Source organism: Artemia franciscana, chromosome 8 (genome assembly GCF_032884065.1).
Source record: "Artemia franciscana chromosome 8, ASM3288406v1, whole genome shotgun sequence".
Lineage (NCBI taxonomy): Eukaryota > Metazoa > Arthropoda > Branchiopoda > Anostraca > Artemiidae > Artemia > Artemia franciscana.
The window spans coordinates 29,803,366-29,816,876 of record NC_088870.1 but is presented as its reverse complement, the minus strand read 5'-3'; the positions used below and the strand labels follow the sequence as shown (position 1 = coordinate 29,816,876).

At 33.3% G+C, this 13,511-nt stretch overlaps 1 protein-coding gene across 3 annotated transcripts in view; it reads right to left on the bottom strand.

Annotated features, from left to right (window-relative positions):
- LOC136030259 (L-asparaginase-like) overlaps window positions 1-13,511 on the bottom strand; it is a 120,711-nt gene that overhangs the window by 17,626 nt on the left and 89,574 nt on the right. For 2 of the 3 annotated variants that reach the window (XM_065709106.1, XM_065709103.1), the window contains exons 13-14: window positions 11,685-11,784; window positions 4,452-7,426 (exon numbers count right to left, since the gene is read on the bottom strand). In XM_065709106.1, coding sequence (XP_065565178.1) covers window positions 7,256-7,426; window positions 11,685-11,784 — 271 coding nt within the window. In that variant the 3' untranslated portion in view covers window positions 4,452-7,255. Of the gene's footprint in view, window positions 1-4,451; window positions 7,427-11,684; window positions 11,785-13,511 lie in introns of those variants that run through there. The other variant, XM_065709105.1, reaches the window with a different exon arrangement.

Below are 13,511 nucleotides of genomic sequence, written 5' to 3'. Positions count from 1 at the left end.
CTTTCTGTTGCTCTAACCAAATCATATAGAAAAAGTATTGGTGGAAAACTAGAAAGGGGTCATTCAGTCACAAATTAGAACTTATATTTTCCTTATTCACAGTAATGAAAGTAAAAATTTTGGAGCACCGGGATATGCATGTCTACTGATAGTTATGAAAGATCTTGAATCACGAAAACCCTGTAAATGACATAGTAGTTACAACTCAAAGCAACTTTTCTTATACATTTACTTTTATGAAAGTGATTGTGTAGAACTAGGGTTACAGCAATTTTTTCATGACGGGAGCGTACAGTAAACATTTGTAGCATTTCCTGACACCATACAATCAGCATACAATCAGGCAACAAATGTACCCTATGGTAACTCTCTGATGGATCCCAATCAGAAAACACCCTAGAATTTGCGTGTAGTCAGAGATAATTTTGACAATTAAACTACCGTATATCTTTCAATGGATAGCAAAAAAGGTCCTTAGTTACCATCATAACACAGAAGAAACTACATGAAAATAGACATTTATTTTCCGTTCTAAGCAGTCCTGGGACTTAGGAAAGCCATACTCAAACATTGTATCGACAAAGAATTCATTAATCTCATATCGGAACTTTGTTTAAATTTATTCGAGGGCAAATTTCAACTGCCAGAAGTAGTTAGGCAACAGACAAAGCACCAACGTTTTATTGTACGTTCCCTCGCAAGAAGCAATAACAAAGGAAAGATTTAATATTTAAAAGAAAACGTCTTCTCCAAGAGGATGATAGCTTATTTACGCTTTTGCTACCAATAATTGCAGGGGTTGTAAACAGTTTTCTCTAGAAAAATGGCTAAACCCTACAAATTGACTCCAATAGAAATTGTGCTTTCGCCAATGAAAAACTGTAAGGATAATATCAGTAAAATCGTTAATTACAAGAATATTGTGATGATAAAAAACTACTTTTGCTTCAAGATGCATTTTTAGAAGTTGAAAGACATAAACCCTATCACGTGAGACCGGTTAATGTAAGTATTTTTTATAAAAAGGAAACACCTTTTCAAGATTCTGGAACAACAACAAAACCTAAGCAGGAAGAATCAATATTGTTCAATGTTATATCAAGTCTTGGAGACCTACTGTCGCCACACTCATATCGCCAAAAAAGTGAAAGAGTCTTGACATATCTCTTGGAAAATGATCAGATTGAAGTCGATAGTGAAGGGAAACGAATTATAATTCAGAAGAAAAGTTATAATCTAGTAGATTTAGAATATGATATGGTTAAAAATCGTAGAGGACTTTTATCATTTGAAAATCATCTATACAACTGTTTAATTACATTAAACTTCCCGAAAAGTTTTATTACTAATAAGCAAATTCTAAAGAAACTACTAGAGCATAGTAGTCTAACATTAAAAGAAGAAGAAGAATATTTTAAATCAATCTTAGAAAATACAAGCACGCCTAGCGCTAATACTAGTAGTAGTAGTAGAAGAAGAAACAATGTAGACGAAGAGAGGTGTTGAAGCTGTTAAAGCTATAGAAAGTATGGTTGAAAGATTGTCTTAGACAATTTGCTAGAAAAAAAATGCTTGAAATGCTAGCTAGATGCTAGAAATGCTAGTATTGTTTGTTGTACGCTCCCGTCATAAAAAAAATTTATGTAACCCTAGTTCTATACAATCACTTTCATAAAAGCAAATGTATGAGAAAACTTTCTTTGAATTGTAACTACTTTATCATTTACAGGGTTTTTCGTGATTCAAGATCTCTAATAACTATCAGTAGACATGTATATCCTGGTGCTCCAAAATTTTTGCTTTCATTACTGTGAATAAGGAAAATATAAGTTCTAATTTGTGACTGATTGACCCCTTTCAAGTTTTCCACCAATACTTTTTCTAAATGATTTGGTTGGAGCAACAGAAAGAAGATCAAATTTTTCGTAGTAATGAATCAAACAGTTCGTGGTAATGAACTGTAGTAAGGAGCGACCCGGCTCAATAGTAACCGAAACTCTAAAAAATGGAATTTTGATACCAATAGTTACATCAAAAGAATCAAATTTTAATGCTGATTTTAAATATACAAGTTTCATCAAGATCAGTAATACCCATCAAAAGTTACGAGCCTGAGAAAATTTGCCTCATTTTAGAAAATAGGGGAAAACACCCCCTAAAAGTCAAACAATCTTAACGAAAATCACACCATCAGATTCAGCGTATCAGAGAACCTTAATGTAAAAGGTTCAAGCTCCTATCTACAAAAATGTGGAATTTCGCATTTATTGCCAGAAGACAGATCACGGATGCGTGTTTATTTGTTTTCTTGTTATTTTGTTGTTGTTTTTTCCCCAGGGGTGATCGTATCGACTGAGTGGTCCTAGAATCTTGCGAGAGGACTCATTCTAACGGAAATTAAAAGTTCGGGTGTCCTTTTTAAGTGACCAAAAAAATTGGAGGGCACCTAGGCCCCCTCCCACGCTCATTTTTCCCCAAAGTCACCAGATCAAAATTCTGAGATAGCCATTTTATTCACCATAGTCGAAAAACCTAATAACTATGTCTTTAGGGACGACTTACTCCCCCGCAGTCCCCGTGGGAGGGGCTGCAAGTTGAAAACTTTGACCTGTGTTTACATATAGTAATGGTTACTGGGAAGTGTACAGACGTTTTCAGGGGGATTTTTTTGGTTTAGGGGAGATTTGAGGGTGGGGTTACGTGGGAGGATATTTCTATGGAGAGACTTCTCATGGTAACAGATAATTTCAATGAAGGGGGCGCAGGATTTTCTAGCTTTATTTGAAAAAACAATGAAAAAATAAATATGAAAAGTTTTTTCTACTGAAAGTAAGGAGCAGCATTAAAACTTAAAACGAACAAAATTTTTTTCGCATATGAGGGGTTTACCTCCTCGTTCTACCTCACTCTTTCCGCTAAAGTATTTTTAGTAATTTCACGGCCTTTGTGATTCAGAGGTCTCTTAAGGAATTGGGACACAATCTAAGCTTTAGTGTAAAGAGCGAGGTATCGACGAGGGTTGAACCCCCTCATATACGCAATAAAAACATACGAATATAGAAGTTCGTTACGTAAGTTAATTCGTAAGTTACGTATATTTTTTACCAATGAAAACGTTTGTAAAAAATTAAAAGTTCTAGTTGCTTTTTTAAGTGATCAAAACTTGGAAGGCAACTAGGCCTCCTCCTTCGCTTCTTTTTTCTCAAAATCTTCCGATTAATTGCAATTAATTAATATGCAAATTTCGTTTTAATTACTTATGTGCAGAGAGCCAAGATAAAAACATGCATTAATTCAAAAACGTCCGGAAATTAAATAAAAAAAACAAGTTTTTGTAACGGTAAGTAAGGAGTGACATTAAAACTTAAAACGAACAGAAATTACTCCGTATATGAAAGGGACTTTTCCTCCTCAACGCCCCGCTCTTTAAGCTAAGGTTTCTTACTGTTTTAAAAAGTAGAGTTAAGAGAAAGGGTCAAACTTTAGCGTAAAAAGCGAGGCATTGAGGACGAAAATTCCCTTTCATATACGGAGTAATTTCTGTTCGTTTTAAGTTTTAATGTCGCTCCTTACTTACCGTTACAAAAACTTTTTTTTTTTAATACTAAGTAAATAACGAACCTTGTCAATAACGAAAGTATAAGAGCCTAACTAGTGATAACATTCAATAAAGAAAGTCAGCTTTTTATGGTGATCCTAAATATGTATTTGCTTATTAGTAAATAAGGTAGTCATTAGTACATAAGAAAGTTCGCATAATTATGGAAAACAACGTAATAAGGGACAATTTATGAAAAATACTAAAGAAAAAATTATGGCAAAACTTTGATCAATTTGATAAATTGGGCGATTGGCGAAGGGTGTTTCCTTTAAAATTTAGCAACAGTAAACACAGAGCAGTGGCCAGGGTGATAGGATTTTACTTTGGGCTTGTTTTAACGTTTAAATATATATATATATATATATATATATATATATATATATATATATATATATATATATATATATATATATATATATAACTATGAACAAATAATGTGGCATCAGACAGTCAAATCAAAAGCACAATAAAAAGGGTATTGGCAGATAATTTCACCAAGAAATATAAAGACGAATCGATGGTAAAAAAGCACACTTGAAAATTGTTATTATCACCGATCGTATACCAACAGATACAATCAATGAGCCCAATAATACCAAACCTGAAATGTATGATAGATATAAAGGCTTAAAGCTTAATACGATTGTTTTGGAAGAAAAAACTGACATGAATCTTTTGGTTGCGAGTAATGATAAAGGCGAAATCATTATCATTTATGTAGATAACCTAGATCCTAAGTGCCAAAATTTTGTTATTTATGACGATTTTGTAACAGAAAAAGATCAGAAAAAATTTAGCATTTGTTCGTGGGAGGTAAAAAAACTAAATACATAAATAAGGAACATCTAAAAAATGGAAGACATTTATATTCAGTAATCACAAAAAAGCAAATGAACTTGGAGCAATCACAGATTTCTAACATGGCTGCAAAAGAAATTTACGAACAAATACCTGTTAAACAAAAATATGGCAACAATAGAAAACTACAAATAAACAAAATTCAGCTAAAATTAACAGGTGGCGTTAATAGAGACATAGGGATATAAACTATATTTCGATTATTTCGTTCCAAATTAGATTGCCTCAACATCATTACAATGTTAAGTACTTGAGAAAATTATAATATGCACATCTTATGTAAAGTTTTTCTAATTTTTTTCTAAGTCACACGGAATCATGAAAAATGATACCTTCAAACGACAAAGTCTGAGACCAAGACTTTACCTACAAATTTTACGCTTAACACATTAGTATACTAGTAAACATATGTTAGCCATGACCGTAGTAAAAACTATTCTGGCTCACATGCGAAAAAATATTACCACTATTAACAAAAAATTCACAAAATTCAGTAAACTGTAAAAAAACACTATATAGAGCAATTATGGATCATTAAATCATAACAACAATATATACATATAACGTCGCAACCAAAACAGAATGCCACGTTTCTTCACTCTTAGTATTTGCAATTTTGTATTTCTTTAATGAGAATGAAATGAAATATAAAAACACCTAAGATATAAACAAGACAGAGATTGAAAAAAAGCTCTTTAAGAAAATGATGATTAAAGTCTCAACGTTCGTACTTTACATTGGAAAGCCTTTATAGATACAGAAAAAAGGGAGGGATAACAATAAACTAGTTAGAGCAAATTAAAACATGCATTAAAGATGAAAACAAATACAATCGCTATAAAAAAAGATTGAAACGACAGAAATTCAAATCTGATAAACTATAGTTGTTGTTTTTAAACACGTCCAGTATGGTAGTTCAATAACCAACGTAAGTCAAGGTGAAAGCTCTATACTACAGTTTATGTCCGAGCTTTCTTGTGATACGGCATTTCAAAAACTAAAATGTTTTTATTTAAAAATATTATGGATCATAATTAATTAAAATCACATACAAGTTAAAGCCTTTTTAAAGCCTTTGCTCTTGTTAAAGTCTTTTGCTCTTGTGCAAAAAAATTAATTTATTTTTATTTCTACTTTATTCTTCGTTAATTAAGCCAAGGTGCGTTGGCTTTTTCTAGAGTATTTTTCATTTTGAACATAACTTATTAGGTTCAAATTTGTTCAAAGTTAAGCGTGCAATTTTTTTTTTATTTCCTTTATTATTAGAAGCATACAAGGCTTCAATCTGTTTTTAAACCAAACCATCAGAAATAATATTCAACCTGTATTTTCCGTCATTTTATATATACTAATCTTAGAATATAACATGTTTTTTAATATTTATTGTGTCTTTATACCTTATAACAGTCCAAGGCAATCTATATATATAAAAATAATTATCAATAATTGTTACGCGATCAAGCAGTCTGTTCTGTTATAGAAGACCAAGCAAATGTTTCACAACTAATGGTTGAAAAGTTTCTAATCTTTAACTGTACTAAGCAAGGAGTCTCCCTATAGTTCTTGTGGAAAGTTTTGTACTGGCCAAACTCTATACAATTTTGAAAATAGGCTCCAGCAACATAAAACAGCAACTGATTCCTCCTGAAAGTTTGACAAAGACCAACGACATTCGAAGCAATAGTGCAAAACACTTATTTGATTTTGCAAACAATAATGTGATGAATCAAGCAAAAGTACTGATCTTTACGTTAGACAATTACAAAGTCTTAAGGAAATCATAGAAGTAGAAAACATTTTGGAGACATTTTGGATGCTTAGTTAAGTAGTTCCAAAATGAAAAAAAGCTTCGGAAAAGGTTAACAAATCTTGACTCGATTAGCAGAAGAAAAATTTTAAGTTGACTTATGTTATGTATTCAATTTTTAAGTAAAAAATTTGTTTCATTTTGCAAAAATATCGTATCAGGGGAAAAACTCGGACGTATCCAAAAGTATACAGCAGTTGCCCTGCCTTGTATTTGTGGTTTATCAAAACCTGTTTAAGTATTTTGTTTTAATTTTTTGTTATGTTTAACATTTCATTATATTTGTGTTAATTTGTTTCATCTATTTTCAGCTTGTTTTTTTTACTCACCTAACCTCTTTTATAGTGGAATCAAGCCTCTAGAATCAGAGCTGAGTTATTTGGAGTATTATTATTATTTAAATGACCAACTTCATTTTTACACTCAGCTCACAGGAATTATTAAAAGTTTTAACCGTTTTCAACATTCTTCTTTAAGTCTTATCACACAATCCAAAAAATTACCAAGTCTAATAAAAGTAATATGTTATATCAACCAAAAGGAAGTCTGGTAAATTTTAAACAATCTGAAGAATATTTATGCCTGTTGTGTCATGTTTGCTAGGAATTATTTCTATGATTCATAATAATTCAATAAATAATCATCTCTTCTAAGCATAGAAGATTTTTAGGTCATTCTATGATTTCACAATCATTCCTGTAAATTATTTTACATTTCTTACATTCTTGTAAGAAAAAGATAAAAAAAAAATTGCATTCTCCTAAGAAACAGATAAAAAAAAAAATAGTGTCTATTTTATTCTTAACCAGGCTATCATTCTTATTCCTGAGCATAAATAAAAACTATCCAAGGTCAAGCTGTCCATTCTATAGATTTAATATCGTTTTCAAACAAGGCATATATTGTATTAAGAGCAATAGTGTCCAAGAAATAGTACGGTTTAAGATGAAAATTACGAACCATATTTTCAGGATTCTAGTACGCCTATCCTAATTACACCCGTTTGGTGTATTGTACTTCAAGAGTAACTCTAGCATAATTGAATTGTTTCTTCGTTTAGCATAATCAAAACATGAAAGACCAAATTCATCTTCAGTTCCAGGGTTTAATCCTTGCTCCAACAGGAAAAATGCAGCCTCCAACTGATTTTTCCGAACAGCCTGTTTGAATATTATAAACTGAATATAGATCATGTAAAGACACAATTAATAATTTGTAAAGATTTATTTATAGCTCGCTGGATAACAAAGAGATAGTTAAAAAACATAAAAAGGTAAACCTACCATAGAACGCAAAAAAAAGTCTTCAACATATTATACATTAACATGCATCAAACATAAAAAGAAACCTTCAATAACGAAATAAACTTTTATCACCAAAACAAAAACATCAAAATGAGCAAGAGAGGACCCAATCCTAGGTAGGCCTCTTCATTTAACTTCGAAACCAACTTTTTACATGCCATCCTTCGGTTCCTGTACGAACGAGACAAGCATAATATATACTTGCAGTAACAAAAGTGCTCTGTTAGCTACACAAGAGAACAAAAAAGGAGGTATTCCTCCAATGTCCTGACAGAGTTTACTCTTTACCTGACTTGGCTATTTCTCTTCCACAGGACTTTGTTGAGAGCTTTGGACTGATGTGATGCCTTAGAGGTATGGAAATAAAAGGGACAATAGCCACCAATTAAACTGTCCTGCTGGCCGTCACTTACTGAATGATTTACGGGAGGGGAGGTGTTCAACATGAAAAAAATCGTTGGAAAACCGTCCGCCGGCCAAAAACAGCTTTAAATATTATACCTTCAAAGCTATATAGGACTGAAGAGTCATTTTAAAAGCTATTAATTGTGAACCAGTAGTTACGGAACCCCTAAACTTTTAGTGGGGACACAATGAAACTTTTGGGGTAATTGTTTCGACTGCATGTTCTTAGTGGCTAATTTCAATAACCCGTATTTCTTTCAATTAAAAATGGAAAATTGCTTATGCTGGAAAGTGCTGCTGCGTGGGAGCCCATAATTGTGACCTGCTCTGTGAATCTGCTAAGTCAAGGAACCTTTATGAATGCGACAATTATTTTGGCTTGATAATGAATTATAGAAAGTTTCAAAGTACATCTGAATTAACGCGTTCAAAATAATGCTATGTTGAGTTATTTTTTCCGTTCCTCTTCTTTATTCCGGGTTAGATTAGGCTCGTAACTTTTGATGGGTAACATTAAATCAATATTTTCTATATTTAGAATCGACATAAAATGCAAATTCTTTAATATGCTAATTGTTATCGAAATTCCTTTTCTCAGGGTTTCAGTTACTATTGGACAAAGTTGTTCCTGGCTTACAGTTCATTACCACGAACTGTTTGATAAATAAGTTCTCTAAAAATTTATACCGATGTCTTCGTGGAGAGGACAACTAAGGAGAGAGCAGGAAGGCGGACGATGTAAGGGGGCTAGTTTCACTGCAACCATTTTTGACTTTTAAAAAGGGCACAATGTTGAAAATTTCAATTGTCTATCAAATGAAACCCCCCTAGCTTTTTCGATGACATCACCTGCCATACAAAGTGGACGGGGGAAAGAATGATACCTTGAAGCCATATCGTCCTTTACTAAGACAACGCTATTACGCTGGCGATGTCACAAGCATCAAACCTTTATTAAAAAACTGAATCGTTCCCATGGCCATTCTAGGTCAACAGTTAGTTCTTATAAGTCGTCCACATTGTGTGCTATTTCTAACTGTAATTATATCTCACCAAGCTGCAGACTTCTTTTTTTCTTAGTGCTGCTTTCTCTACGTTTTTGTTCTACCCTCTATTTTTCCCTTCTCTCTATCTTTGTCCTTTGTGTTCCCCTCTCCAGTTTCAGGTCTTAATGCAAAAGCTAGCCTAATAAAAGCAGTTTGAAGCAAATTGAAGCTGTTACAATTCACCTGTTGTATGGAAATCCAAATGCAGAAATTGTTGCTTTTAGTCATGGTACCAATCTGAGTAAACTGAAATTCCGATATATCAACACGGGTTTTATGGATCAAGCATTGAATTTTGTGTCAATTTTTTTGTAGACCAGAGGTTATCTGATTTCTGGCTAAGCATAAAGGTGATAAAGAGAATTTTGTGGTGGAAAGCTGAACTTGGTCTAAATGAAACAAAAAATCTACGAAAAGAGTTGTAACCATCGAAATCATGATTGTACTTATATTCCCGAAAGATCATTAATTAGCATAGTCGATTTAGTTGGAAATCTCCTTCGGATTACTTGTAGCCCTCTGATTGCTATTTTGTCATATTCTCAATTTCGCAACCCGGCCCCCCCTTCAAACACAGAGACTATTGGTAAACTGAAAAATTCTAGTCATTTTGCAAGGTAGTTGATTGAGTTTGGCACCCAACCTTCATCAAAAACCCATGCAATTTTTCTGGCGATTTTTTCTGCACACCAGCAACAGTTACGCAAATTAATGGCTCAACTTTTTCATCACAACATGAACCCTGGAAGAGGAATTACTCCTTATATGAAATACGTGGTCCCCTCCTCAACGCCTCGCTCTTTACGCTAAAGTTTTTAAATGTTTTAAAAAGCAGAATTGTGGCAAAGAATCAAACTTTAGCGTAAAGAGGGAGGGCTTAAGGAGGGGACAACCCATTTCATATACGGAGTAATTTCTGTTCGTTTTAAGTTTTAATGTCGCTCCTTACTTTCAGCTAAAAAAAAAACTTGTTTTTTTTATTTAATTTCTGAAAGTATTTTGAGAAATAAGGGGTGAGAAAGGAGGCCTACTTGCCCTCCATTTTTTCGGTTACTTAAAAAGGCAACTAGAACCTTTAATTTTTAACGAACGTTTTTATCAGTAGAAAATATACGTAACTTAAGAATTAACTTACGTAACAAACTTTTATATTCTTATATTTTTATTATGTATATGAGGGGGTTTGTCCCCTCGTCAATACCTCGCTCTTTAGACTAAGTCTTAAGTTTTGTCCCAATTCTTTAAGAATGACCCCTGAATCAGAAAGGCCGTAGAATAAATAGTTGAAATTACTAAAAATACTTTAGCATAAAGAGCAAGGTATTTATCTCCTCCTAAATACCTTGCTCTTTATGCTAAAGTATTTTTAGAACCCCTCATATGCGTAATAATCTCTGTTAGTTTTAAGTTTTAATGCTACTCCTTACTTTTAATTGAAAAACTTTTTCATGTTTATTTTTTCATTGTTTTTTTATAGTAATGCTAGAAAATCCTGTGCCCTTTTCATTGAATTTCTCTTCCTCCATGACATAATCCTCAAAGGAAAGATCCTCCCACATAGCCCCCTCCCCTCAACCTCACCCCCAAAACCAAAATAAAATCCCCCTGAAAACGTCTGTACACTTCCCAAAAACCATTACTGTATCTAAACATTGGTCAAAGTTTGTAACTTGCAGCCCCTCCCCAAGGGACTGTGGGGGAGTAAGTCAACCCCAAGGACAAAGTTATTTTGGTTTTCGACTATGCTGAACAAAATGGCTATCTCAAAATTTTGATCCGTTGACTTCGGGAAAAAATGAGCGTGGGAGGGGGCCTAGATGCCCTCCAAATTTTTGGTCACTTAAAAGGGGCACTAGAAATTTTAATTTCCGTTAGAATAAACCCTCTTGCGACTTTCTAGGACCACTTGGTCGAGACGATAACCCCCTGAAAAAAAAAAAAAAAAAAAAAAAAAAAAAAAAAAAAAAAAAAAAAAAAAAAAAAAACACGCACCCGTGATCTGTCTTCTGGCAAAAAAATCCGAAATTCCACATTTTTGTAGATAGGAGCTTGAAATTTTCGCTCTAGGGTTCTCTGTAACGCTGAATGCGATGATGTGATTTTCGTTAAAATTGTATGACTTTTAGGGGTGTTTCCCCCCATTATCCAAAATAAGGCAAATTTTCTCAGGCTCGTAACTTTTGATGGCAAAGACTAAATTTGATGAAACTTATAAATTTAAAATCAGCATAAAAATCCGATTCTTTTGATGTATTTCTTAGCATCAAAATTCCGTTTTTAGAGCTTCGTTTACTATTGAACCGGGTCGCTCCTTACTACAGTTCGTTACCACGAACTGTTTGACAGCGAGCCTGGAACTAGATAGATTACTCTTAAAAGAGGAGTATTGCTCTTTTCTACCATAGTAGGAGCGGACACAGTTCGTACAAATCGTATTTCCTTCAAACCATAGTACAGTCTAATATTTATAATACACAAGGGAAGGGAGTATTTGTTGCATTCCTTAATCTTAATGCCTCAGATACTAGAATTTTTTTTTAATGTAATGAACTTACTTTGACCTGGACTCACACACTTGATTACTTGTGATATGAATAGCTCAGTGTTTATAATAAGACTTAAATTGTAACTCATGTCCAGCAGATACATAATTAAAGACATACCGATTGAAGAGCAGTGTGGCCACAACACTCCGGTTGATTGAACTGAACACCAGCCATTTTAAAGCATTCCAGTGATCGAAGGTCACCTGCCTCTGCCTTCCTACAAAAAAATGTGATATTACGTATTGAAAATATGGACTTTCTTTCTATATGTCCTTTTAGCTAGAAACTTATAGAAAAAAAGAAACCAGAAAACATAAACAAAAAGAGGATTTGACAATACAAAAAGAAAAAAAATTCGTGTCCGCTTCTTTCAAGCTATTAACTGAATCAAGTAGCATGCTTAACAGGCCTGAAGACCTCCTAAAAAACCTGGAGATTTTATTATAAATCCAATAATCATTCCTACATTTTTTCACGTCTTTCATGCATTTGTGCGTTTTTCGTTAGTTGGCCTAAATTCTTTGTTGGTACCTAATACCCACACACAGAGAGGGAGGTGTATATCATCGCCCAAGCTTCGTATGGGGGACTGGATAATACGCAATTCCCTTTTCAAAGACATTTTCTGAATTTTACCTTCTCCCTTCTCCTCCCAGTGGGGCACGAATTCACGAAAATGTGAGGGCGAGGATTTTCCTTCAATATCCGTAACGGAGGCACAAAACAAGGTACTTTTCAAAATCAGGCGGACGGAGGCAGTTTTTTTTTATTTATTTTTATGAAAGTACAAAAAAAATAGTTTTCAAAATATAAGACAAAATTATCCATTCCCCCTGCCTTCGAGAAGCAGGATAGATGTTCAAAGCATATTGAAGTATAAAGATCCTACATAAGTTCATTTTGGCCAGAATAAGCCTAAGCGAGGACTGATCATTCCTCTAAATGACTAAACACTGTTAGCAGTGTTTACAGCTCAGATTAAGGGCTTAATCAAGCCAAACAAGTACAAAACAGTGGTCTAACTCACCCATATTGTCTGCCGATACGAAAATCTAATGAACCTCAGCGTTTTTTTTCATACACCGAAATATTCATCCCTTTTTTCGCTATCAGTTCTTTTTCTTAACCTTATCATTTGGCATTGCTCACAATAGATCTTCTTTTTACTATTTGATACTTTCGGAACAAGAAATTAGAAGGAAATGCTTTTAAAAAAAAAACAAGAACATACTTTTCGAATAGTAAAAATCCGAAATATAATAATTCTATGGTTTTTACTCTTTTCTTTAATTATAATTATTATCGCGATTTTCTTCACTTGTTGTTGACGTCTGGACAAATAGAGACCCAACTGTTCAATATACGCATCATTTCCAGAACAGCACAAATGACAAACGAGACTTCTACAGGGTTCAAAAGAGGGAGGAGTTGCCTCACGCTTACTTGTGATTGCTATTACTTTTAAATTTTGAAAGACCTCGTGATTTTATTTCTGCTGGGTTGTTTTTAATGTTACAAAAAACAAAAATAACACTGCTTGAAACATAAATGGCTTTCATTAAAGCGTAAATGGCAGTCAGGTCTTTAGGGGTCATAGCTGGACGGTAGCCCAACTCTTATTTTTTGTAATTCCTGTTCATCTCAAACTTGACTTGATTATCAATTTTAATTTCGGTTCATTTCAAGTCTCAAATCTATTCACCGAATGCAGCATCTGTTATTTTTGTATCTGATGTCATCACTTGTTGTAATTTTGGTCAATCTGGGCTGCATTGATACAAAAGGATTAATTTTTGTTCGTTTTAAGTCTGAATTAATATATGACTTCATTTCTGCTTCTTTTAAGTTTCAATTTGGATCTTTACTTTCTTGTGACAAGTTTTTTATTGAAAATCAGTTGTTTTTTTTATCAGTTCTTTTTTTGAGTTAATATGAACAAATATG